The sequence below is a fragment of the Oncorhynchus masou genome, chromosome 11, assembly GCF_036934945.1.
Source record: "Oncorhynchus masou masou isolate Uvic2021 chromosome 11, UVic_Omas_1.1, whole genome shotgun sequence".
Lineage (NCBI taxonomy): Eukaryota > Metazoa > Chordata > Actinopteri > Salmoniformes > Salmonidae > Oncorhynchus > Oncorhynchus masou.
The window spans coordinates 40,049,730-40,076,218 of record NC_088222.1 but is presented as its reverse complement, the minus strand read 5'-3'; the positions used below and the strand labels follow the sequence as shown (position 1 = coordinate 40,076,218).

Below are 26,489 nucleotides of genomic sequence, written 5' to 3'. Positions count from 1 at the left end.
TGCCATTTCCTCCGCCTCCTCTGGTCACGTCTTCTTCAAATGTTATATTGGCGGATTGCAACCAACTGAAAGGTGCATACATCGCCACCTACTGTACCTGACTGTGAAGCCGGTCACAGCCTCCCTATTAATCTATTTCTCTTATCTAGCCCTGTGTTTCTGCCTACTGTTCCGGAGTGTTAATTCATCACACTTTGTGACACAAAGGGCAAAGCAAGTTACAAGTCTTGTCCCGAGGCATGTGGTGTGGAGAGCACGCTCAATCTGGACAGAAGACACACAAAAAATCATCAGGAGTTCACTTCAAGTTACTTTCACTGATTCAACTGTCCCCAACCTTTTATCCACCCATCCTGACACCACATATGGATCAGCCAAAAGGCAAGGATCCACTCCAAAAATCTCACGCTCACTTGTCATCATTGGGACGAGGCCCAAACACTGCAGTCTTCACCGCACCTGCCACAGCAAGAAATTCATCCTCACTCTCATCAGGTTACATTTTTGAGCTATCGGAGTACGTTTTGTTTTCATTTTGTACTTCACACCAATCTTCCTCACCACACCCCTTTCATCTACACTCATCTTCATTCCTTCTTCCTCACTGTCCATTTCCACATCTCCATGCTCTTTCCGCTCCTTCATCCGCTGTAAAAGCAATAGCACTAAAGTCCACAAGCGAAGGGAAAAGGTGAGAAGAGGAGTCGCCTCGATGCGAGAAGGAGTTATACAATGAGCAAAGTGATTGTATTGTGCTGTATGTGGCTGCTATGAAAGTGAACTGTGTGTGCGCGGGTGGTCAGGGGTGTATTTAATGCACTGATTATGTTGCAAAACATTTCTTAAACTGTAACAAACAGAATGAAATGGGGAGGGAAATTTGTCCAGTAAACTGTTGTTGCAACTTTTTGGACCAATGATTACACCACAGATCAGCTAGATGCAGATAAAAGTGTGCAATGCAGTATTGAATGTGTCACTGTCTGTCACCTTGATTACTCCAATTTGTCTTTTGCCCTGTGCACCTACGTTATGAACTTTCATTTGTAGACTAGGTTGTAGCAACCTTATGATGGGTATAGGGCAAATTCGAGTATCATGTAGTAGCCTAAATCTATTGATGTTTCTTTGAGCTGGGTGGATGGAATATGAATGACAGTCAACCAATATGCTGTAATAGAAATAAGGCCATGCTCATTAAAAAAAATGTGTCCTCCCTAATCTTGAATGGCACCAACGGCCACTGGTCTAGGGTTGAGGCCCTCACCCTAACTCTAGCTTCAAGTCCATATTTCGGCTCAACCCTCACCTAAGACTCATCCCTAAAACTAACCCTAACTCACGCTTCATCTCGGCTCAACCCTAACCGTAGCCATAAGCCTAACCTTAACTTCTTGCCCACATCCCTTCTCAACCCTAACTCCAACCTCAACCATAACCCTATGGCTAGGGTTGAGTCGGGATGTGGGACATGAAGCTAGGGTTAAGTTTGGGGTCGAGGATAGAGTAAGATTTGAGCCAGGATGTGGACATGAAGCTAGACTTAGGTTTAGGGTTGAGGTTAGAGTCTGAATGTCTGCCTGCCTGCCTGCCTGTCTATTTGTCTGTCAGGTTAGGGTTGAGCTGGGAGTGGAGTTGAAGATAGGGTTAGGGCCTCAACCATAGACATAACCATAATCCAATTAACATTGAATGAATTTGCCCCTCCCCCACTACATGGCAGAAAGGTAGGCCTTAATGTGCTTTTGAGTGACATTGGTAAAATGGTTGAGGCTAGAAACACAATTCACATATGGGATCATTCAGCAGAGGCTCCCGATGAACGCATGCCTACACCTGAAATTAACTTTGTCCCACAGAGAACAAGGCCTTTCTTCCTTAGAAAACATTACCTACGAACCTTACATAACCATGACGCCCCTGTGGACTGCGATTGAGCTAGCTAACCGTCCTTGCACACAACCCACCGTGACCTTATAGGGATGCCCTGTGCTGAGGTTCACCTTTTGGAAACAGGAAGTGGCTTAAGTCATCCTCAACATGGTTCTTAATTTTCTCCCTGTAGTTACACAAAAACACTGTTCCATCCTCTGTAATATAAAGAGGAGGGAGAGAGAGGGGGAGAAAGAGAGGAAGAAGAGAGTGATTGAGAGAGGAGATTAGAGAATAGAGAGAGTAAGAAAGAGAGAGAGGAGAGAGAAAGAGAGTGATGGAAAGAGGGGATTAGAGAATAAAGAGAGAGAGAGAGAGCAAGAGAGAGATGAGAGAGAAAGAGAGGGGGAAAGGGTACACCCATTTTTTAAACATTTAAATTATTATCCATTGATACTTTAAGAATGTAACTGAGAAATGCCTCATGAACAACAATCTTATCCAGTAGTGTAGTGCACATTTTTATTTCAGTGCAGGAACACAATTTATTTATTACTTAATTTCTTAATCAAAGTTTTGAACCGACTGTTTAGCCTAATCAATATTATTTTCAAATATGCATAAAATGCATCCCCCAACTGCAATGTCTGCCTATGCCCATACATATTGTCTAAGAAATGTTTCAATTTTTATACCCTCAAACACCATGAGACATACCTAATTTTCAAAATAGGCCATCGTCATTGCCAATCGTAAATGACCACAGTATGAGTCATAATACCCATAAACCTAGTGGTCAAACAGGGAAATGGTTCCAATTGTTTTCCACTATTCATTTTTCCCATAAGGGATTTTTGAAACACTTAAAATAAGGGCTGTGTTTCGTGTAGGCTTACCCTGGCATGACATTTTGATAAAAGTGTAAATCTCTCTAGGCCAAGGTGACCTGTATATGCCTGTCCCAGACCATTATTCCTTCTCCACCAAACATTACAATTGGCAATATGCATTCGGGCAGGTGGCGTTCTCCTGGCATCCGCCAAACCCAGATTTGTCCGTCGGGCATTGCGCATGGTGATCATAGGCTTGTGTATGGCTGCTCAGCCATGGAAACCCATTTCATGAAGCTCCAGATGAACAGTTATTGTGCTGACGTTGGTTCCAGAGGCAGTTTGGACCTTTATAGTGAGTGTTACAGACTATTTTTTTTACACACTGCGCGTTTCAACACTCCGTGGTTCCGTTCTGCGAGCTTGTGTGGCCTACCACTCCGAGGCTGAGCCGTTGTTGCTCATAGATGTTTCCACTTCACAATAACAGGACTTATAGTTGACCGGGGCAGCTCTAGCAGGGCAACAATTTGAGAAACTGACTTGTTAGAAAGGTGGCATCCTATGACGGTGCCACATTGAAAGTCACTGAGCTCTTCCGTAAGGCCATTCTACTGCCAATATTTGTCAATGGAGATTTCATGGCTGTGTGCTTGATTTTATACGCCTGTCTGCAACGGGTGTGGTTGAAATAGCTGAATCCACTAATTTGAAGGGGTATCCACATACTTTTGTAAATATAGTGTATGTTAAATTTGGTATGGTTGCATAAGACGGATGGTTACTGAAGACAAAAATAAAAATGTAAGGTATTTGGTCAGGAATATAACATGGACCTGTAGCAACCCAAAGGTTGCAAGTTCAAATGTCATCACTGACAACTTCATGATTTTTTATTTCATTAGCAACTTTTAGTTACTTTGCAACTACTTAGCATGTTAGCTAACCCTTCCACTAACCCTTCCCCGAACCTAAACCCTTTAACCTAACTCTTAAACTTAACTCTAACCTTAACCCCTAGCCTAGCTAACATTAGATATCTAGCTAACGTTATCCACCTAACGAGAATTCGTAACATATCATAAGCTAAATTTTTTAAATTTGTAACATATTGTACATTTTGCAAATTTGTAATATATCATACAAAATGGGTGATGGACATTCACAAATTAAAACATACTATACGAAATGCAGTGGCGTGTATTCAGTGATGCCAAGTGAAGCAGTCTTCCACAAAAAAAATAGAAAAAAGGGGAAAAAACATACTAAATAATTGATCTTGCATTTATCTATCGTAAATGTCCTTATATTCACAAAAGGCTGAATGGACAGTGCATTCGGAAAGTATTCAGACCCCTTCCCCTTTTCCACATTTCGTTACATTAAAAATGTTCCTCATCAATCTACACACAATACCCCATAATGACAAAGTGAAAACAGGCTTTTAGACATTTTTGCAAATGTATTAAAAATTAAAAAACAGAAAAACCTTTTTTACATAAGTATTCAGTATTCATTGATTGGAGTCCACCTGTGGTAAATTCAATTGATTGGACATGATTTGGAAAGGCACACACCTGTCTATCTAAGGTCCCACAGTTGCCAGTGCATGTCAGAGCAAAAACCAAGGCTCCGAAACAGAATTGTGTCGAGGCACAGATCTGGCGAAGGGTGCCGAAAAATGTCTGCAGCATTGAAGGTCCCCAAGAACACAGTGGCCTCCATCATTCTTAAATGTAATAAGTTTGGAACCTCCATGACTCTTACTACAGCTGGCCGCCCGGCCAAACTGAGCAATCGGAGGAGAAGGGCCTTGGTCAGGGTGGTGACCAAGAACCCGATGGTCACTCTGACAGAGTTCCTCTGTGGAGATGGGAGAACCTTCCAGAAGCACAACCATCTCTGCAGTGCTCAGGACCTTAGACTTAGGCGAAGGTTATCCTTCCAACAGGACAACGACTCTAAGAACATTGCCAAGACAATGCAGGAGTGGCTTTGGGACAAGTCTCTGAATGTCCTTGAGTGGCCCAGCCAAAGCCCGGAATTGAACCCGATCCGAGACCTGAAAATAGCAGTTTAGAAATAAAAGCTGAAAGAAATCATTCTCTGCACTATTATTCTGACATTTCACATTCTTAAAATAAAGTGGTCCTAAATGACCTAGGACAGGGAATTTTTACTAGGGTTGAATGTCAGGAATTGTTAAAAACTGAGTTTAAATGTATTTGGCTAAGGTGTATGTAAACTTCCAACTTCAACTGTAACTGTTTGTTACATGCAATATGTATTGTGGACTTCACAGGACAGATGTTGATCTCCGGTTTTCTAATGAAACAAATATGTGGTTGAATTTATTCTTTATTCTTCTTATTGTCCCGGCTTTAGGCCTATATATCACTGTGTCAATGCACATGAACTAACAGGATTATAGAGCAAACAATGCAATTATCACAACACAGGTTGTAATATGATTTTTTTTTTTCCCTGGCTTGGCTTTCCCTGTGATTTTGCCCACGCCATCGCTACTGACGAAACTTAAATTTACTGTATCATACTTTATAGTGTTTGGATTTTAGTACAGAATAATACAAAATGCTATGAGATCAGGCTGCAGCGGTTCCCCTGTTGACTGACTCCCATAGTGTTAGACCATAGACCGTAAAAAGAAGGGTTAGACATCTAATCTAGTTTCTGTACACTCAGCATTGTTGGGTAGGTAATGAATGATGTCCCAGGTGTTGTTTCCCCCGTTCAAACGTGACCCAACCGAACACTTTCTTGCGTCAAGGAGTTTAGCCAGAGAGAATAGCGAAAGGAGTATCTCTGGTTTAGCTCCCACAATCACTCCTATGACCCGCCCCCTTTCAAATATTTTGATTGACAGTTTCTATGACAACTGCACGGTCTTTTTCTGCGTCATTGGTCCATACGGGAACTTCTTCGTTTGATAGACAGTCGTCATGGTAACGTTCTTATTCAGCCTCCATTTTGTTAGCCACTTTCGTTTTTCCCCAAAAAATGTACCTTCTTCCCGGAATAGTAAATCCACTGATCATAGCAATGACATGTACATTGAAATTTATGCCCAGACAGAAATTAGTTAATATAATGAAAGGGGTTGGTAGATGTGCTACAACGGCGCTTACTGAGTACATTGGTTTACTGTAGTTTCTATGGTCTTCCGCCGGGCCGGTACGCTGCGCAGGTTTGGAACGCGCGCCATTTTGTGACATTTACAAAAAAAAGGTTTCTTCAAGAAAACAGGGTCTTCAAGTTTTTTTCCGTATACAAAAAAAAATGCTTTGGAAGCAACGCTACTCTCGCTGAAATGGAAGTATCGACCAGCTAATGGTGTACATGCCTACATCGAAATGTTGGTTTCTCTATGGTCAGATCGAATACAGTAAGTTTCTGCTGTTGACGGTGGTGGCGAGTTGACGGAGAGGCGCTGTTGATTTGGAAACAGAATTGACATCTACTCAGAGGAGTGAGGGTTGTACGTTGGGAAATCTGGGGGGGCTCCATGGAGAAGAGACTGTATTCAATAATTCGCCGTAAGGCATTGGGGATTGTAAATGAGGATATTTTTCTGGAATAGGAAGACTGACAGGCAGCGACAAAGGTAAGTTTGTACTCTCGTTCTAACTGTAGCTAGCCATACTAGCCAGTTACAGTGCTAACGTTACCATTGTAATGGGCTCACATACAAACTAGCTAGCTAACGTTAGCTGGTAATGACATGACCATTCAACGTTCTATAATGTTTCTTCTTTTTGGTGGGAAAACGTGCACCCACATATTGACAATACGATGACAAGCAGTAACGCGTAACATCAGGCCTAGTTAACAATATGAATCGTTAATAACATTGCTAAGTTTAACGGTAACTCGCTACTGTAACTGCTTAGGCCATGTTGGTGTAGTTGTTAGCCAACTTTCCCTTGCCACAGTTAACTTAACGTTAGCTAGCTAGAACCCTAGCCTTACTCCATTCCAGTAACGCTAGCTAGCAATCTAGCTAACCTTTATTCAATGCAGCTGGCTAACATGGATAGATATGAAAACTTAGCTAACTACCTACAGTAGCATCTTGCCTTGAATGTAATTTATTGGAAGGCAGTGTTGCTTGCTAGCTGGACCTTTGCTGTTTTAGCAAGATAGATTAGATTAACGAGTTAGGTCATAAAGTTGTTTGGGTAAGTAACGTTAGTTTGCTATTTACCTAGCTAACGTTAGCTACATAGATAGTAGCGTGTGAAAGAGTAGCAGGCTTAAAATACACGCGTGAAACTAGATCGCCATATATACTGGTCTTGACAAGAAGAAAAACTGTCGGGGGAGGTTCTCTTCTGTACTGTTCAACCAATCCAGTAAATGTGGAGGAGTTAGGATGGAGTGTTGCCTTCAAAACTTAAAAAAGCGGAACTCGCGTCACAGGCTCTCTTTTAATGGTCCCTGAAAACCGGAAAATCCGGTTGTTGGGGACTTGGCAGAGGCTACTAGCTACCTACTGCTTCTCTACTGTTTGTTAATGCATCATTCCAACTTGGTTAATTAATGTTAGCTAGCTAACATTAGCAGGGCCCCGTTGTGTTGATGATCTTGTTGCTTTAGTAACATGATTGATAGGGTAAGCTGGCTACAAAGAGTAACTCCACCCCAGGCAGCTGGGTTCAATAGAGGCGATACCAATCACATGTTGCCTTCCAGCTAGCAAACACCTGCTAACTTGACAAGTCATCAGTTTCCAAAGAGATGTAAGCATTGATTGATAGTCAGCTAACAGCTAGTCATAAGGATGGGGAGCTTATCTACGTCAACACATTCATTCTTGATACTGTGTTATCAACTAGCTAACTAATGCAAATATGCTCACGTTGACCTAGTGTGTCTGCTGATGAAGTTCGCAAGCTAACATGTTGACCCTAGTGTAATCATGGTCATGGTTCAGTTGGGCTGATGACTTGGTTATTTACAAATTGAAATTCAATAAAGAATTTTGTAGCTGACACAAACAGTTTAATTTAAGTTCCAGATCACAGTACACGATACACTTGTTGACAAAAGTATTCATTGACTGAAGCATCAAGTTCAGTGGGGGAAATTAAACTTATTAATTTGAGAACTCACATGAGGTAGACCGCCTCTGCTGTCATTCAAGTACCCATGACTTTGTGAATAAAATTCATACATAGCAGGCACTAGTATGTTTTTGATGGGTAAAATAACTGAGTTTTTGTAGAGCGCTTGAAGGCTTTTTGTTGTTGATCAAGTCAGAAATGTACCTTTTTTGGACAATGTAACTTGTTGTTAAAATTCCTCCTCTTCAAAAGTATTGGATAAGGCCCATATTTTAAGTTTACAGTCAATTGATCATTGTTATGTAGTAGCACCTGCTCACCAGGAGAAGTTTTCAGTTCATAGTCACACTCTTGGTCTCTTTTAGTACATAATATCATATCAACCTCATGGTTGAATCAGCGAGTTGCTAATTTAGGCCTACTACAACAGCTACAAGAGTCATGCACAGCAATGGCAAAGCACCTTTTCTATAGTAAAGTTTACGAAGTTTACGTTTGGATAGATCTCAAATTGGCCTTAGTTTGTAGTCTGTCTGGTGGGTCAATCAGTGTTCTCTTGTGACGCTATAGGCTAAGCCTAATTGTATTGAAAGTAGGGATGCACCGATATTACATTTTTGGGCGATACCGATATCCAATATTTTCCTTGCCCAAAAAATGATACAGATAACCAATATTTTAGCGCCCTTTTAAGCATTCTAGAACATTTGAATAGTTAACCAACACACACACGGACACAACGGTCTAAGGCACTGCATCTCAGTGCAAGAGACGTCACTACATTCCCTGGTTCGAATCCAGTCTGTATCGCATCCGGCCGTGATTGGGTGTCCCATAGGGTCAGCGCACAATTGGCCCAGCGTCGTCTGGGTTTGGCTGGGGTAAGCTGTCATTGTAAATAAGAATTTGTTCTTAAAACTTCTTACGTGTGAAATCCCGTTAACGGGATCGATTTGACAACAGCCAGTGAAAGTGCAGGGCACCAAATTCAAACAACAAATCTCATAATTAAAATTCCTCAAACATACAAGTATTATACACCATTTTAACTTGTTGTTAATCCTACCACCGTGTCCGATTTCAAAAAGGCTTTACGACGAAAGCATACCATGTGATTATGTTAGGTCAGCACCTAGTCACAGAAATACACAGCCATTTTTCCAACCAAAGAGAGGAGTCTCAAAGCAGAAATAGAGATAATTAATCACTAACCTTTGATTTTTATCACATGACACTCATATTTATAACCAAAAATCTCAGTTTACTTTGGCGCGTTATGTTCAGTAATGTTTTGCTTCCAAAACATCCCGTGATGTTGCAGAGAGCTACGTCAATTTACAGAAATATTCATAATAAATGTTGATGAAAATACACATGTTATACATGGAATTAAAGATATACTTCTCCTTATTGCAACCGCTGTGTCAGATTTCAAAAAAGCTTTACGGAAAAAGCACACCGTGCAATAATCTGAGAACAGCACCCAGAGACTAAAAACATGACATACAGATACCCCCCATGTTGTGGAGTCAACAGAAGTCAGAAATAGCATTATAAATATTCAATTACCTTTGATCTTCATCGGAATGCACTCCCAGGAATCCCAGTTCCACAATAAATGTTTGTTTTGTTCGATAAAGTCCATAATTTATGTCCAAATACCTCCTTCTTGTTCGCGCGTTTAGTTCACAAATCCAAATTCATGAGACGCAGGCACTTAGTCCAGACGAAAAGTAAAGAAAGTTATATTACAATTCGTAGAAACATGTCAAACGATGTATAGAATCAATCTTTAGGATGTTTTTAACATAATCTTCAATAATGCTTCAACCGGACAATTCCTTTGTCTTTAGAAATGAAAAGGAATGCAGCTCGCTCTCACGGCCGTGCGCATGATTTAGCTCATGGCATTCTGCCAGACCTCTTAGTCAAACAGCTCTTATCCCCCCCTTCACAGTAGGAGCCTGAAACAATGTTCTAAAGACTGTTGACATCTAGTGGAAGCCTTAGGAAGTGCAATCGGACCAAATTTACACTAAATCTTGGATAGGCAAAGACTTGAAAACCTACAAACCTCAGATTTCCCACTTCCTGGTCGGATTTTTTTCTCAGGTTTTTGCCTACCATATGCGTTCTGTTATACTCACAGACATCATTCAAAAAGTTTTAGAAACTTCAGAGTAGAGGTCGACCGATTATGAATTTACAATGCCGATACCGATTATTGGAGGACCAAAAAAGCCGATACCGATTATTCGGCGGATTTCTATTTTATTTTTTATTTGTAATAATGACAATTACAACAATACTGAATGAACACTTATTTTAACTTAATATAATACATCAATAAAATCAATTTAGCCTCAAATAAATAATGAAACACGTTCAATTTGGTTTGCATAATGCAAAAACAAAGTAAAAGTGCAATATGTGCAATGTAAGAATGCTAATGTTTAACCTCTTGAAACTCCCCATCCCGGATCCGGGATTGTGACTAAGCCTCAGGCTCATTAGCATAACGCAACGTTAACGATTTCTGAAAATCGCAAATAAAATTAAAATAATGCGTTTGCTCTCAAGCTTAGCCTTTTCTTAACAACACTGTCATCTCAGATTTTCAAAATATGCTTTTGAACCATAGAAATTGACTAATTTGTGTAAGAGTATGCAAAGCTAGCATAGCATTTTGTGTAGCATGTAGCACGCAACATTTTCACAAAAGCCAGATAACCAAATAAATAAAATCATTTACCTTTGAAGAGCTTCTGATGTTTTCAATGAGGAGACTCCCAGCCACATACCAGATGCGCAGTGTTTCCTGAAAGCGTCTGTGTGTAGGAGAAATCGTTCCGTTTTCTACATTGCGCCTGGCTACCGAAACGAACCGAAAATGCAGTCACCTACAACGTGAAACTTTTTCCGGATTAACTACATAATATCGACCGAAACATGGCAAACGTTGTTTGGAATCAATCCTCAAGGTGTTTTTTCACATATCTCTTCATTGACATGCAGTTCGTGGAAGCTTGCTTCTCTCTCTGTGCCCCATGGAAAAATACTGGCAGGTGACTTTTGCGCACCAATTTCGGCGCATGACACCGGGCGGACACGTGGTAAATGTGGTCTCTTATGGTCAATCTTCCAACGATCTGCCTACAAATACGTCACAATGCTGCAGACACCTTGGGGAAACGACAGAAAGGGCAGACTCATTCCTCTTGCGTTCACAGCCATATAAGGAGATAAGCCATATAAGGAGCCTCAAAAATCCTTGTCATTTCCTGGATGCCAAGTCATCTTGGTTTTGCCTGAAGCTCACGTTCTAGGGCACGCACAGAGAAGATATTTGTATTTCTGGACACGTCAGAGTGTTTTCTTTCGAACAGTAGCAATTATATGCATAGTCGAGCATCTTTTTGTGACAAAATATCTTGTTTAAAACGGGAACGTTTTTCTTCCAAAAATGAAATAGCGCCACCATAAGTGTAAGAGGTTAAGGAGGCAGTTAACCCACTGTTTCTAGGTCGTCTTTGAAAATAAGAATGTGTTCTTAACTTGTTGTAACTCCCATCCTGTGAACGGGATCATTGTCATCATCTGACACTAATTAGCATAACGCAAAGGACATAAATATTACTAGAAAATTCCTATTCCTATTCATGAAAACCACACGTGAAATATTGAAACACAGCTTAGCCTTTTGTTAATCACCCTGTCATCTCAGATTATCAAAATATGTTTTACAGCCAAAGCAAGACTAGCATTTGTGTAAGTTTATCGATGGCATAGCATAGCATTATGTCCAGCTTGCAGCAGGTAACTTGGTCACGAAAATCAGAAAAGAAATCAAATTAAATTGTTTACCTTTGATGAGCTTCGGATGTTTTCACTCACGATCTCAATTAGATAGCAAATGTTTCTTTTTTCCAAAAATATATATTTTTTTGTAGGCGAAATAGCTCCGTTTGTTCTTCACGTTTGGCTGAGAAATCGACCGGAAATTGCAGTCACGACAGCGCACAAAAATATTTAAAATTAGCTCCATAATATCAACAGACATGGCAAACGTTGTTTATACTCAATCCTCAAGGTGTTTTTCAAATATCTATTCGATAATATATCCACCGGGACAATTGGTTTTTCAGTAGGAGTGATAGGAAAAATGGCTACCTCTGTATTTTACGCAAGAATCACTGGGAGCCATCAGGTGACCACTTGCGCAATGTAGCCGCTTACGGGTATTCTTCAACATAAAGGCGTGAAACTACGTCACAATGCTGTAGACACTTTGGGGAATACGTAGAAAAAGGAATCTGGTTGATAGCCCATTCACTGCTCAATAAGGACGCATCGGAACGCAGAGCATTCAAAACAGGCACTTCCAGATTGGATTTTTCTCAGGCTACTACCTGCAATATCAGTCATGTTATAGTCACAGACAATATTTTTACAGTTTTGGAAACTTTAGTGTTTTCTATCCTAAGCTGTCAATTATATGCATATTCTAGCATCTTGTCCTGACAAAATATCCCGTTTTACTTTGGGAACGTTATTTTTCCAAAAATGAAAATACTGCCCCCTAGTGACAACAGGTTAACTGACTTGCCTGGTTAAATAATGATTAAATAATAATAGTCATTTTATTCTCAACCACGATTTCATTATACATGTCAAGCAGTGAAGTCTCAGCTCTGTCTGTCCGTGGCCTCTCTTCCTCTGTGCACACTTTCACTGTGCACTGTATGTCCAGCTGTGTTACATTTCACGTAAACCCTGTTTCTTCTCTACATCAAAGTAGTGGTCCTTGTACCTAGTATCGAGCATGGTGGTGACACAGTAACGAGGCTCAGAGAGAATGCCTCCGAATCGCTTGTCCACAGCCTTGAGTACTTTTGTAAGTTTTAACCCCACGATCTGTGTCGGCAGTTTTGTTGAGCAGGCGTTTGAATGCCATGATAGAGGGTATCACGTCTGCTGCAGACACAGTTGATTAGCTTATTTCTCAAGTCAGTTGTTCGAATGGCGCTAGGAGTGTGTCCATGTTTCAAACATGTTCTCAAATGCCATTGAAATGGCAGCAGCAGTATGAGAACCAGCACATTCCTGTGCATGTAATAGGGCTTTCATCAGTACGAAATCCTAGTCGACCCACTGTGCTGTCAGACTCCGCATGCGCATCGGGCTGACATCGCTGGTCCAAATGTCAGCCGTGACGCTAATAGCAGTGACGCCCATAGCAAGTAGCTCATAGATGTACGTTTCAACAATACTGTGCACCTGGTGGGGGGCAAATCTGAAAAATGTGTGTACCGGGGCTCGACCAGTCGGCGAAAGCCAACATCATCCACGACAGAGGACGGTTGATTGTCAAGGGCAATGGGTTCCATTATCTTGGCGTTAATGGATTTTGCCTTTCAGTTGTCTCGCTGAAATGTTCTTACTCTTTCAAATTACTGCTCGACTTGAACTTGTTTAGTTGCTCGAGATGTGCGCTTGGTATTTTTCTGATTTTGTTCTGTGTAGCGCTGTATTTTTCGTGGCGTCATTACGTCAGCTACTTAAGTTCTATAGCTAAGCACGTCAGCTTTGACATCGGTTTTGCACATCATCCGTTTTGCACATCGGCTTTAAACTAGACATTGGGCCGATGTTGGCATTTTTAGCTAATACAATCTGATGCTGATATGCTCACCGATATATCATGCATCCCAAATTGAAAGGGGCTTCTGCTTCAGTCATGACATGGTTGATTCCTTGGAAACAGAATTACCTTAGGGACACATTCTTTATTTAGGCTACTTATAGAAAACTTACATGCTGAGTGTACTTTACAATAAGCATTTGTGTTCTCTCTGCCTTTGACTTGACTTTAATCACAGCAGCAAACTCCTCAACATGTGATTACACGGGCATCTGTATTTTAAGATTCCTGCCAGTAATTTCTATGCCGGTTCATATTTGTCTGTTTTTGGCTGTGTATGGGTAATAGCCAAGAGAAAAAAAGAAAGTAAAAACGATAATTTTCAACACATAGGTTTAATGAACATTAGGCCAATATTCAACATTCATGAGAACCGTGTCTGCACGTACACGGATGTTGATGGAAATGTTACTGCACCAACTTTGGAAGGATTTTCAAACGTTGGCATAAACTGTATTTTCCCCATATCATAATCGGTTGAGATTCATTGTCTATCTCTGTGATGGAATGTCTATTTTTACAGTAGAACACGCTTTGAAAGTAATGTGGAAAGTAGCCTTGTAGTTTATTTTTTACATTTGTAGGCTTCTTGAATGGTCTTCAATGGGCAAAAACGTAGCACAATGGTTGTCAGCGCAAAAGCTTAAAATGTCCAATGCAGCCGTTTTATCTCTATAAAATAATTTCTGCGTCAACAATGAAGTACCTTACAATTAAAGGGATACTTCGGGATTTTGCCAATGCCCTTTATCTACTTCCCCAGTGTCAGATGAACTTGTGGATACCATTTTATGTTTCTCGTGTACAGTATGAAGGAAGTTAGAGGAAGTTTAGTGAGCCAATGCTAACTAGTGTTAGGGCAATGACTGGAAGTCTGTGGGTATCTACTAGCATGCTAGACTTCTAGTCGTGCTTACGCTAGTTAGCAATTGCGCTAGTTGGCAACTTCCTTCAAACTGCACACAGGGACATAAAAAATTATATTTACGAGTTCATCTGACTCTGGGGAAGTGGATTAACTTCTTGGTGAAAGGGGGGCAGTATTGAGTAGCTTGGATGAATAAGGTGCCCAGAGTAAACTGCCTGCTACTCTGTCCCAGCTGCTAATATATGCATATTATTAGTAGTATTGGATAAAAAACACTCTGAAGTTTCTAGAACTTTTTGAATGATGTCTGTGAGTACAACAGAACACATATGGCAGGCACAAACCTGAGAAAAATCCAACCAGCAAGTGCGAAATCTGAGGCTTGTAGTTTTTTAAACTCAGCCCCTATTGTAGATACAGTGCGATATTGGTTATGTTGCATTTCCTAAGGCTTCCACTAGATGTCAACGGTCTTTAGAACATTGTTTGAGGCTTCTACTGTGAAGTGAGACCGAATAAGAGAGGAATGAGTCAGGTCTCTGGCAGAGTGCCACAGGCTCTGAGGCATGGTCACGAGAGAGTTAGCTCTCATCCCATTGCTTTTATACAGGCATAGGAATTCTCCGGTTGGAATATTAATGTAGATTTATGATAAAAAAACATCCTAAAGATTGATTCTATACTAAGTTTGACAAGTTTCTATGGGCTGTAACGGAACTTTTTGTCCGACGTTCGGCTGAAACCGAACGCGCTTTTGGATTTGTTTACCAAACGCCCGAACAAAAGAAGCTATTTGGACATAAATGATGAACATTATCAAACAAAACAAACATTTATTGTGGAACTGCGATTCCTCGGAGTGCATTCTGATGAAGATCATCAAAGGTAAGTGAATATTTATAATAGAGGTCGAGCGATTATTGGAGGACCAAAGAAAGCCGATACCGAATAATCGGCCGATTTGTATATACATTTTATTTATTTGTAATAATGACAATTACAACAATACTGAATGAACACTTATTTTAACTTAATACATCAATAAAATTCAATTTAGCCTCAAATAAATAATGACACGTTCAATTTGGTTTAAATAATGCAAAACAAAAGTGTTGGAGAAGAAAGTAAAAGTGCAATACGTGCCATGTAAAAAGGCTAACGTTTGAGTAACTTGCTCAGAACATGAGAACATATGAAAGTTGGTGGTTCATTTTAACATGAGTCTTCAATATTCCAAGTTAAGAGGTTTTAGGTTGTAGTTAATATAGTATTTATAGGACTTTCTCTCTATACCATTTGTATTTCATATACCTTTGACTATGGGATGTTCTTATAGGCACTTTAGTATTGCCAGTGTAACAGTATAGCTTCCGTCCCTCTCCTCGCCCCTACCTGTGCTCGAACCAGGAACACATCGACAACAGCCACACTCGAAGCAGCGTTACTCATCACTCCACAAAATCCGCGGCCCTTGCAGAGCAAGCGGAACAACAACTCCAAGTCTCAGAGCGAGTGACATTTGAAACATAATTAGCGCGCACTCCACTAACTAGCTAACCATTTCACATCGGTTACACCAGCCATTGGGCTAATAGGCTTGAAGTCATAAACATGGCTGTGCTTGCGAAGAGCTGCTGGCAAAATGCACAAAAGTGCTGTTTGAATGAATGCTTACGAGCCTGCTGCTGCCTACCATCGCTCAGTCAGACTGCTCTATCAAATATCAAATCATATACTTAATTATAATATAATAACACACAGAAATACGAGCCTTTGGTCATTAATATGGTCGAATCCGGAAACTATCATTTTGAAAACAAAACATTTATTCTTTCAGTGAAATACGGAACTATTCTGTATTTTATCTAACGGGTGGCATCCATCAGTCTAAATATTCCTGTTACATTGCACAACCTTCAATGCTATGTCATAATTACCTAAAATTCTGCCAGGCGGCCCAAACTGTTGCATATTCCCTGACTCTGCGTGCAATGAACGCAAGAGAAGTGACACAATTTCACCTGGTTAATATTGCCTGGTAACCTGGATTTCATTTAGCTAAATATGCAGGTTTAAAAATGTATACTTCTGTGTATTGATTTTAAGAAAGGCATTGGTGTTTATGGTTAGGTACACGTTGGAGCAACGACAGTCCTTTTTCGCGAATGTGCACCGCATCGATTATATGCAACGCAGGACACGCTACATAAACTAGTAATATCATCGACCATGTGTCGTTATAACTAGTGATTATGATTAAGTTCAATGCTAGCTAGCAACTTACCTCGGCTTCTTACTGCATTCGCGTAACAGCTGGGCTCCTCGTGAGGCAGGTGGTTAGAGCTTTGGACTAGTTAACTGTAAGGTTGCAAGATTGGATCCCCCGAGCTGACAAGGTAAAAATCTGTCTTCTGCCCCAGAACAAGGCAGTTAACCCACCGTTCGTAGGCCGCCATTGAAAGTAAGAATGTGTTCTTAACTGACTTGCCCAGTTAAATTAAGATTAAATAAAGGTGTACCAAAAAAATTGCCGTCCAAAATGACCGATTTTCAATTGTTATGAAAACTTGAAATCGGCCCTAATTAATCGGCCGACCTCCAGTTAAGTCACCACCAAGCCACAGAAAAACCCAACCATTTTTCCAGCCAAAGAGAGGAGGCACTAATAGAGATAAAAATTAATCACTAACCTTTGATCTTCATCAGATGACACTCATAGGACTTCATGTTACACAATACATGTATGTTTTGTTCGATAAAGTGCATATTTACATTACATTTACATTTAAGTAATTTATATAAAAAAATCTCATTTTACATTGGTGCGTTACGTTCAGTAGTTCTAAAACATGCGGTGATTGTGCAGAGAGCCACATGAGTTCACAGAAATACTCATTATAAATGTTGATGAAAATTCAAGTGTTATGCTTGGAACTTTAGATACACTTCTCCTTAATGCAACCGCTGTGTCAGATTTCAATTTTTTTAACGGAAAAACCATAATCTTGAGTACGACGCTCAGAGCCCAAACCAGCCAAAATAAATATCCGCCATGTTGCGCAGTCAACATTAGTCAAAAATAGCATTATAAATATTAACTTACCTTTGATGATCTTCATCGGAATGCCCTCACAGGAATCGCAGTTACACAATAAATGTTTGTTTTGTTAGATAATGTCCATAATTTATGTCCAAAAAACGTATTTTGTTGGGGCGTTTGGTAAACAAATCCAAAAGCGTGTTCAGGTCCAGTTATATTACAGGTTGAAGTAACTTGTCAAACTAAGTACAGAATCAATCTTTAGGATATTTTATTCATACATGTTCAATAATGTTTCAACCGGAGAATTCCATTGTCTGTAGAAAAGCAATGGAACGCAGGTCGCTCTCATGTGAAATGCGCGTGACCAGTGCGTGGCTCTCTGCTAGACCATTGACTCAAAGAGCTCTCATCCGGTCCCACTTCACAGTAGAAGCCTGAAACAATGTTCTAAACACGGTTGACATCTAGTGAAAGCCTTAGGAAGTGCAACATAACCCATATCCCACTGAATTCAATAGGGGCTGAGTTTAAAAACTACAAACCTCAGATTTCCCACTTCCTGGTTGGATTTATTCTCAGGTTTTTGCCTGCCATATGAGTTCTGTTATACTCACAGACATCATTCAAACAGTTTTAGAAACTTCAGTGTTTTCTATCCAATACTACTAATAATATGCATATATTAGCATCTGGGACTGAGTAGGATGCAGTTTACTCTGGGCACAGTATTACCCTATCCCAAAGGTCTTCAGACGCGCTGCGGTAAACGGCAATTGAAAGACAAGAAAATCCGCCTATCGTGTGTAGTGATCAAATGTTATTTGTCACATGCTACAAATACAACAGGTGTAGACCTTACCGTGAAATGCTACCTTCCAACCCCTTAACCAACAATGCAGTTCAATAAATAGAGTTAATAAGAAAATATTTACTAAATAAACTAAAGTATAAAATAGTAACACAATAAAATAACGAGGCTATATACAGGGGTAGCCGGTACCGAGTCAATGTGCGGGGATACACGTTTAGTTGAGGGAAATGACTATGCATAGATAATAAACGGTGAGTAGCGGCAATGTAAAAACAGGGGGGGGGGGCAGTGTCAATGCAAATAGTCCGCGTGGCCATTTGATTAATTGTTCAACAGTTATGGCTTGGGAGTAGAAGCTGTTAACACAAAAAAAACCATAAAAATAAACACACAAAAAATGGGATATACAGTGCCTTGCGAAAGTATTCGGCCCCCTTGCACTTTGCGACCTTTTGCCACATTTCAGGCTTCAAACATAAAGATATAAAACTGTATTTTGTGAAGAATCAACAACAAGTGGGACACAATCATGAAGTGGAACGACATTTATTGGATATTTCAAACTTTTTTTAACTAATTAAAAACTGAAAAATTGGGAGTGCAAAATTATTCAGCCCCCTTAAGTTAATACTTTGAAGCGCCACCTTTTGCTGCGATTACAGCTGTAAGTCGCTTGGGGTATGTCTCTATCAGTTTTGCACATCGAGAGACTGAAATTTCTTCCCATTCCTCCTTGCAAAATAGCTCGAGCTCAGTGAGGTTGGATGGAGAGCATTTGTGAACAGCAGTTTTCAGTTCTTTCCACAGATTCTCGATTGGATTCAGGTCTGGACTTTGACTTGGCCATTCTAACACCTGGATATGTTTATTTTTGAACCATTCCATTGTAGATTTTGCTTTATGTTTTGGATCATTGTCTTGTTGGAAGACAAATCTCCGTCTCAGTCTCGGGTCTTTTTCAGACTCCATCAGGTTTTCTTCCAGAATGGTCCTGTATTTGGCTCCATCCATCTTCCCATCAATTTTAACCATCTTCCCTGTCCCTGCTGAAGAAAAGCAGGCCCAAACCATGATGCTGCCACCACCATGTTTGACAGTGGGTATGGTGTGTTCAGGGTGATGAGCTGTGTTGCTTTTATGCCAAACATAACGTTTTGCATTGTTGCCAAAAAGTTCAATTTTGGTTTCATCTGACCAGAGCACCTTCTTCCACCTGTTTGGTGTGTCTCCTAGGTGGCTTGTGGCAAACTTTAAACAACACTTTTTATGGATATCTTTAAGAAATGGCTTTCTTCTTGCCACTCTTCCATAAAGGCCAGATTTGTGCAATATACGACTGATTGTTGTCCTATGGACAGAGTCTCCCACCTCAGCTGTAGATCTCTGCAGTTCATCCAGAGTGATCATGGGCCTCTTGGCTGCATCTCTGATCAGTCTTCTCCTTGTATGAGCTGAAAGTTTAGAGGGACGGCCAGATCTTGGTAGATTTGCAGTGGTCTGATACTCCTTCCATTTCAATATTATTGCTTGCACAGTGCTCCTTGGGATGTTTAAAGCTTGGGAAATCTTTTTGTATCCAAATCCGGCTTTAAACTTCTTCACAACAGTATCTCGGACCTGCCTGGTGTGTTCCTTGTTCTTTATGATGCTCTCTGCGCTTTTAACGGACCTCTGAGACTATCACAGTGCAGGTGCATTTATACGGAGACTTGATTACACACAGGTGGATTGTATTTATCATCATTAGTCATTTAGGTCAACATTGGATCATTCAGAGATCCTCACTGAACTTCTGGAGAGAGTTTGCTGCACTGAAAGCAAAGGGGCTGAATAATTTTGCATGCCCAATTTTTCAGTTTTTGATTTGTTAAAAAAGTTTGAAATATCCAATAAATGTCGTTCCACTTCATGATTGTGTCCCACTTGTTGTTGATTCTTCACAAAAAAATACAGTTTTATATCTTTATGTTTGGAGCCTGAAATGTGGCAAAAGGTCGCAAAGTTCAAGGGGGCCGAATACTTTCGCAAGGCACTGTGTATATATATATATATATATATGCTGCTATAACAGCCTCCACTCTTCTGGGACAGATTTCCACTAGATGTTGAACATTGCTGCGGGGACTTGCTTTCAGTCAGTTACAAGAACATTCGTGAGGTTGGGCATGGATGTTTGGCGATTAGGCCTGCCCCGCAGCTGGCGTTCCAATTCATCCCAAAGGTGTTCAATGGTGTTGAGGTCAGGGCTCTGTGCATGCCAGTCAAGTTCTTCCACACCGGTCTCAACAAACTATTTCTGTATTGACTTAGCTTTGTGCAGCTGCTCGGGCATTGGAAACCCATTTCATGAAGCTCCCGATGAACAGTTATTGTGCTGACGTTGGTTCCAGATGCAGTTTTGAACTCGGTAGTGAGTATTGCAACCAAGGACAGATTAGTTTTACGCGCTTCGGCACTCGGCGGTCTCATTCTGTTAGCTTGTGTGGCCTAGCACTTCGCGGCTGAGCTGTTGTTGCTCCTAGACATGTCCACTTCACAATAACAGCACTTACAGTTGACCGGGCAGCCCTTGCAGGGCAGATATTTGACAAATCAACTTGTTGGAAAGGTGGCATCCTATGACTGAGCTCTTCAGTTAGACAATTCTACTGCCAATGTTTGCCTATGGAGGTTGGCTCAATTTCATCCACCTGGAAGATTTTGTACACCTTAGCCACAACAGGTTTGGCTGAAGTAGCCGAATTCACTAATTTGAAGGGGTATCCACATAATCTTGTGTATGTAATGTATCACCAGTAATACATTTAATGAATTCCCATAACTTCGGCCCACTGGTGCAGAAACTCTTGAGGGACAAGAATATTTTATGCAATGTTGCAAGTTTGCTAGGTCAAATTTGGGCCGGACCCAGTTGATAGTTTATACAATGTTTCAAGTTCGTTGCAGACCGACCATGTGTAGCCAATGTGATTCATAGGATATTTTTTATCAGGATATTTTTTACCTGAAGGCTGCAATGTTCATATTTGTTGGCTTTATGTAGGCTATTTTTACATAGTTGGCAATGGCAATAGAAGTTATGCATAAAAATTTGTATAATTTCCATTTAGATTGAATTTTGATTAATCACATGATAATGATTTTGAGGTACGAAGACATTATTATTATAAAAAAAAAAATTGTTGAATTTTACCCCCTTTTTTCTCCCCAATTTCGTGTTATCCAATTGTTTTGTCTCATCGCTTCAACTCCCGTACGGGCTCGGGAGAGACGAAGGTTGAAAGTCATGCATCCTCCGATACACAACCCAACCAAGCCGCACTGCTTCTTAGTTAACACAGCGCGCATCCAACCCGGAAGCCACCCGCACCAATGTGTCGGAGGAAACACAGTGCACCTGGCATCCTTGGTTAGCGTGCACTGTGCCCGGGCCGCCACAGGCGTCGCTGGTGCGCAATGAGACAAGGACATCCCTACCCGGCCAAGCCCTCCCTAACCGGGACGACGCTAGGCCAATTGTGCGTCTCCCCATGGACCTCCCGGTCGCGGCCGGTTACGACCCAAAGTCGTAACCCAAAGTCTCTGATGGCACAGCTGGCGCTGCAGTACAGCGCCCTAGACCACTGCTCCACCTGGGTCGAAGACATTATTTTAATTAAACTGTTCCACAGTGCATATGGAAACCATAACTGACACGCAGATTGGTAAACATTGTAAGATAAATTGGCATTCCACAAGGTTAAGGTTGTAGCCTTTAGGGTGCAGTTGTTTTTTAATATTTTATTCTGGTTATCTTGCTCTCTGACTCCCCCTTCAGTCATTTTTGTCTTGTTTATTCAAACAGTGCACTTAAAGCATCAGACAAGCTCAGTGCATATAGTTGATTTTATTTAAACACATATGGGGTGTCTATATGGAAAAATATACTGAACGTTTTTGTCGGAGACAGCCCTAATATTTCCAAACTGAGGTCGAAATAACAACATTGAAATTGTGAAAATTATGATAATGCCATTTTTGTGTAAGAGCTGTTTGGTGAGAAAATTTCTGCCTGTTCGGGTGGGATGTAATTCTGGCCCGCCGCATGTCACCCGGAGATCTGATTTATAATAGACCAATTAACATTAATCCTTTATTTACATATTACTTCCTAGTTTTGATGCTGGTTATGCCTAGGGCTGTTGCGGTGACCGTATTACCACCACACCGGCGGTCACAACTCATGAAGGCAGTCAAATTCCACATGACCGTTTAGTCTCAGCAATTAGGCTTCTCCAAGCTCTGATGTGGCTGCTGGTCATTAGTAGCCTAACAAACTTGCTAACTGCCTTAGCTCAGAACTCTGTTGTCCCTCTAATCACTCTGACATCAATGCAAATGTATTCAATAATCTAATCAAACACTTCATGAGCTCATGTTGTGCAACATTTCTATAGGCTATGCTATGGCGTGAGAAAACGGTGCGATGGCCACTAGGGTTGCAAAGGGTCGGAAACTTTACGGTAAATTTCTGGAATTTTTCTGGACATTTTTAATGGGAAGTTAAACCTGGGAATTTTAGGAATTTTGCTTAAATTCATCAAAAAAGTTAGCTCATAACAGTGAACTTTTTGTGGGATAAACATAAGGAAATTCTAGGTGTTGTGGCATATTTTGGTTAAACTATCCCCAATTCAATGGAATTGCAACCCTCTGCATGCACAGTGCATTCTCACAACACATGTGCGGTGCACCATCACATGTACAACTGATTCTCAAAATCTTGCACACTAATGAGATGCTATTGAGCCCACCCTACTACTCTGTCTGAGCCAAGGACTACATGCTTTCTGGTAAGTTTTGATTATAATACAGGGTGGGGTGAATATATTTTATAAGACATACATTATTTTTTGTTAACTAGTAAATAGTAGTCTACAGCAAAGTGTGTTTAAATAATTTCTAACTTGTTAACAACTTTTGCTAGTTAGTTTTTGCTACCATGTGGGTTTTAGCTTGCTTGAGCCTGCTAACTGAGGAGTGTTAATTCACCTGTTTCCATACATGTTTCATTTTAAAACATTTATCTTACAAAGGAGTTGTTTAATCTAACTGCTTAACTATTTATTTGTACATGGAATTGTATTTTTTTTCTACTCATTTTTTTCTAATCTTTACAGGAAAATGCCACAATCTGATGTGTGGAGACATTTCACTGCAGCTAATCTAGATGGAAAAGCTGTGTAAATTTTCAAATACTGTGCCAAATTATATGTGAAGAATGCAACAAAGATGCAGAATCATCTAGCCAAATGCATAAAGTTCCCTCGGCGCTCACAACAAGCAAACGCTGACAAAAGTCCCTCTACTTCTATTCAAGTTGAAAATGATGAATCAGACACCTTATCGATAGCAACAGCTCATGGTTCTCCTGGAATCTGATTTTTTTTTTTACTCAATGGAGGAATGTAGGTAGAGATGCGAATGAATGTTTTGCTCAAGCTGTGTATGCAACTGGTTCACCTCTGATGCTCACAGGCAATGTGTATTGGAAGAGATTTCTGAATGTTCTTCACCCAGCATACACCCCTCCAACCAGACATGCTTTATCTAATCATTTGCTGGATGCAGAGTTCAACAGAGTTCAAGTGAATGTCAAGCAAATCATAGAGAAAGCATTGCAATCATCTCTGATGGGTGGTCGAATGTTTGTGGGCAAGGAATAATTAACTACATCATCTCCACCCCTTAACCAGTATTCTACAAGAGCACAGACACAAGGGACAACAGACACACCGGTCTCTACATTGCAGATGAGCTGTAGGCAGTCATCAATGACCTTGGGACCACAGAAGGGATTTGCGCTGGTGACAGGTAATGCTGCAAACATGAACGCTGCTTGGTCCCATCACACCCATTTGCTGTGCTGCTCATGCATTGAATCTGCTCCTCAAGGACATCATGGGACTGAAAACAATGGATACACACTACAAGAGAGACAAGGAAATGGTTAGGTATGTGAAGGGTCATCAAGTTATAGCAGCAATCTACCTCACCAAGCAAAGTGAGAAGAATAAGAGCACCGCATTGAAGCTGCCCAGCAACACCCGTTGTGGTGGTGTTGTCATCATGTTTGACAGTCTCCTGGAGGGGGAGGAGTCTCTCCAAGAAATGTCCATATCACAGTCTGCCGATATGGACAGCCCCATCAAGAGGATCTTCCTGGATTATGTATTTTGAGAGAGAGAGAGAGGTAAGCAGCCTGAAACTCCTGAAACCTATAGCAGTAGCCATTGCACGGATTCAGGGCGACCATGCCATTGTGTCTGATGTTCAGACTCTGCTTGCAGATGTAAGAGAAGAAATCCGTACTGCCCTGCCCACTTCACTGTTGCTCCAAGCAGAGGAAACTGCAGTTCTGAAATGCATCAAAAAGCGTGAAGACTTCTGCCTGAAACCCATACACGCTGCAGCATACATGTTTGACCCCAAGTATGCTGTTAAGAGCATCCTGTCTGGTACAGAGATCAACAAGGCTTATGGTGTCATCACTACCGTGTCTCACCACCTTGGCCTGGGTGAGGGCAAGGTTATTGGCAGACTGGCAAAGTATACTTCCAAGCAAGGGATTTGGAATGGAGATGCAATATGGCAGTCGTGCCAACATATCTCGTCAGCCACCTGGTGGAAGGGACTTTATGGATCTGATGCTCTTCCGTTGTTGCCTCCATCATCCTCCAAATCCCACCAACATCAGCCGGCACAGAGTGCAACTGGTCCTTGTTTGGGAACACACATGCCAAAGCACGCAACAGGCTGACCATTACAAGGTTTGAAAAATTGGTGGCCATCTGGGCAAATTTGAGGCTTTTTGAGCCTGACAATTAGCCATCCTCAACAAGGTTGGAAAGTGACAGTGAAGATGAGGCCTCAGTCTGATATTCAAGAGGTGGACATTGAGGAGGTCCAGGGAGAAGACATGTAAGCCTGAGAGGAAGACAACCAAAGCTTTAGTTTCTTTTGTTGTTCAGTGAAATCATCCCATGTGTCAACTCATTTAATTAAAGTTCAATTCATTAATACATTGTTTTTTTGTTTTTTTTCTATTGGAAGGATTTAATAATTTACCACATCATAAGTGGACATAATTGTAATAGGCTTATGTTTCTCTCTCCATATGATATCGTAAATATATCCAATGCAAAAAACATCTACATTTAAATGGTATTAATATTAATTTGCATACATTTCCGTTAATTCCCACAGAAAGTTTCCATCTCTGAATATTCCCCAAAATGTGCAACCCCAGTGGCCACTAATAAAAAGATGGGTACCCCATCAGCTTTCTATAGGCTAGGCCTACTATATTTATTTCTCAACTTTCGTAATATTTAGCACATTGCTTATATTTACAACAGGAGTATAGCCTACTTGGCTGGAGAGAACAAAACCATGGTGAAAGCATCCTCTATTTGCCATATAAGTGCATAGATAACGTGTAGTTTTCCCGCTGCCCCTGTTTCGATACAGGTGCATGATAATGGTCCATTCTAAATCCGAACAAATGTCACACATATATTATTCTGTATATGTAAAGACATGATTAAATCAAGAACAGTCTGGTGGGTGACTATTTGCCTATCACTTGTGAATTATATATTATCACTTGGGAATGATGCCCAGCATAAGAAACAATACCTTTGTGCAACTTTTTTGAATCATAGCCACACACTTCATGTACCCTAGCCCATAGGCCTATGTGTTTGAATAAGGATTGTATCACAACTAGTGGCCAAATAACTTCTTAAAATTAAGCACATTAACCTGCTTTACACGGGGTGTAGTGCCTATCTGGCATATATAAGCAGCGACTGAGTTTCAAGTTTGGGGAAGATAATTTTCACCATAAAAATGCTCATTTATAATAAAAGCATTACATGCATAATTGCTTTTGTGTTCACTTTTGATAATGGTGTTTTCCGCTAATGGAACATTGGCGCTTATAGCCCACTACCATGTACGCATTGCTACGCTTATAATAAAGAAATAGCCTAATAGTTTATGAACAGTTTAGCTAAACATTCCGATCTGTTGTGTCAGCTACATTGCATAAGTATGTTTTTTGTTGTTGCTTGTGGTTGTATTTAATTTGGGATCTATTGCATCCCACAACTGTCCGAGACTGTTTTTGGAATATTAATTTATTTTACAGAATAGAATAGGTCGACTTTTGTACTATGGGGATAGTAGATTGTTTGCTGTTCGTTAGGGCCTACTCATCCTGTTGGCTGACAAAAAGTAAAT

The 26,489-nt window shown here is 40.6% G+C and overlaps 1 protein-coding gene across 7 annotated transcripts in view; it reads left to right on the top strand.

The window, feature by feature from the left end:
• The first annotated feature begins 5,695 nt into the window (after positions 1-5,695).
• Positions 5,696-26,489, top strand: part of LOC135548692 (dual specificity tyrosine-phosphorylation-regulated kinase 1A-like) — a 53,728-nt gene continuing 32,934 nt past the window's right edge. For 4 of the 7 annotated variants that reach the window (XM_064978534.1, XM_064978531.1, XM_064978532.1 and 1 more), the window contains exon 1: positions 5,696-6,324. Coding sequence is in view for 2 of the 7 variants with exons in the window: in XM_064978530.1 (XP_064834602.1) it covers positions 6,051-6,105 (55 nt within the window). In the remaining 5 variants the exon portion in view is untranslated. The remainder of the gene's footprint in view (positions 6,325-26,489) is intronic. The other 3 variants (XR_010456875.1, XM_064978530.1, XM_064978529.1) reach the window with 1 other exon arrangement.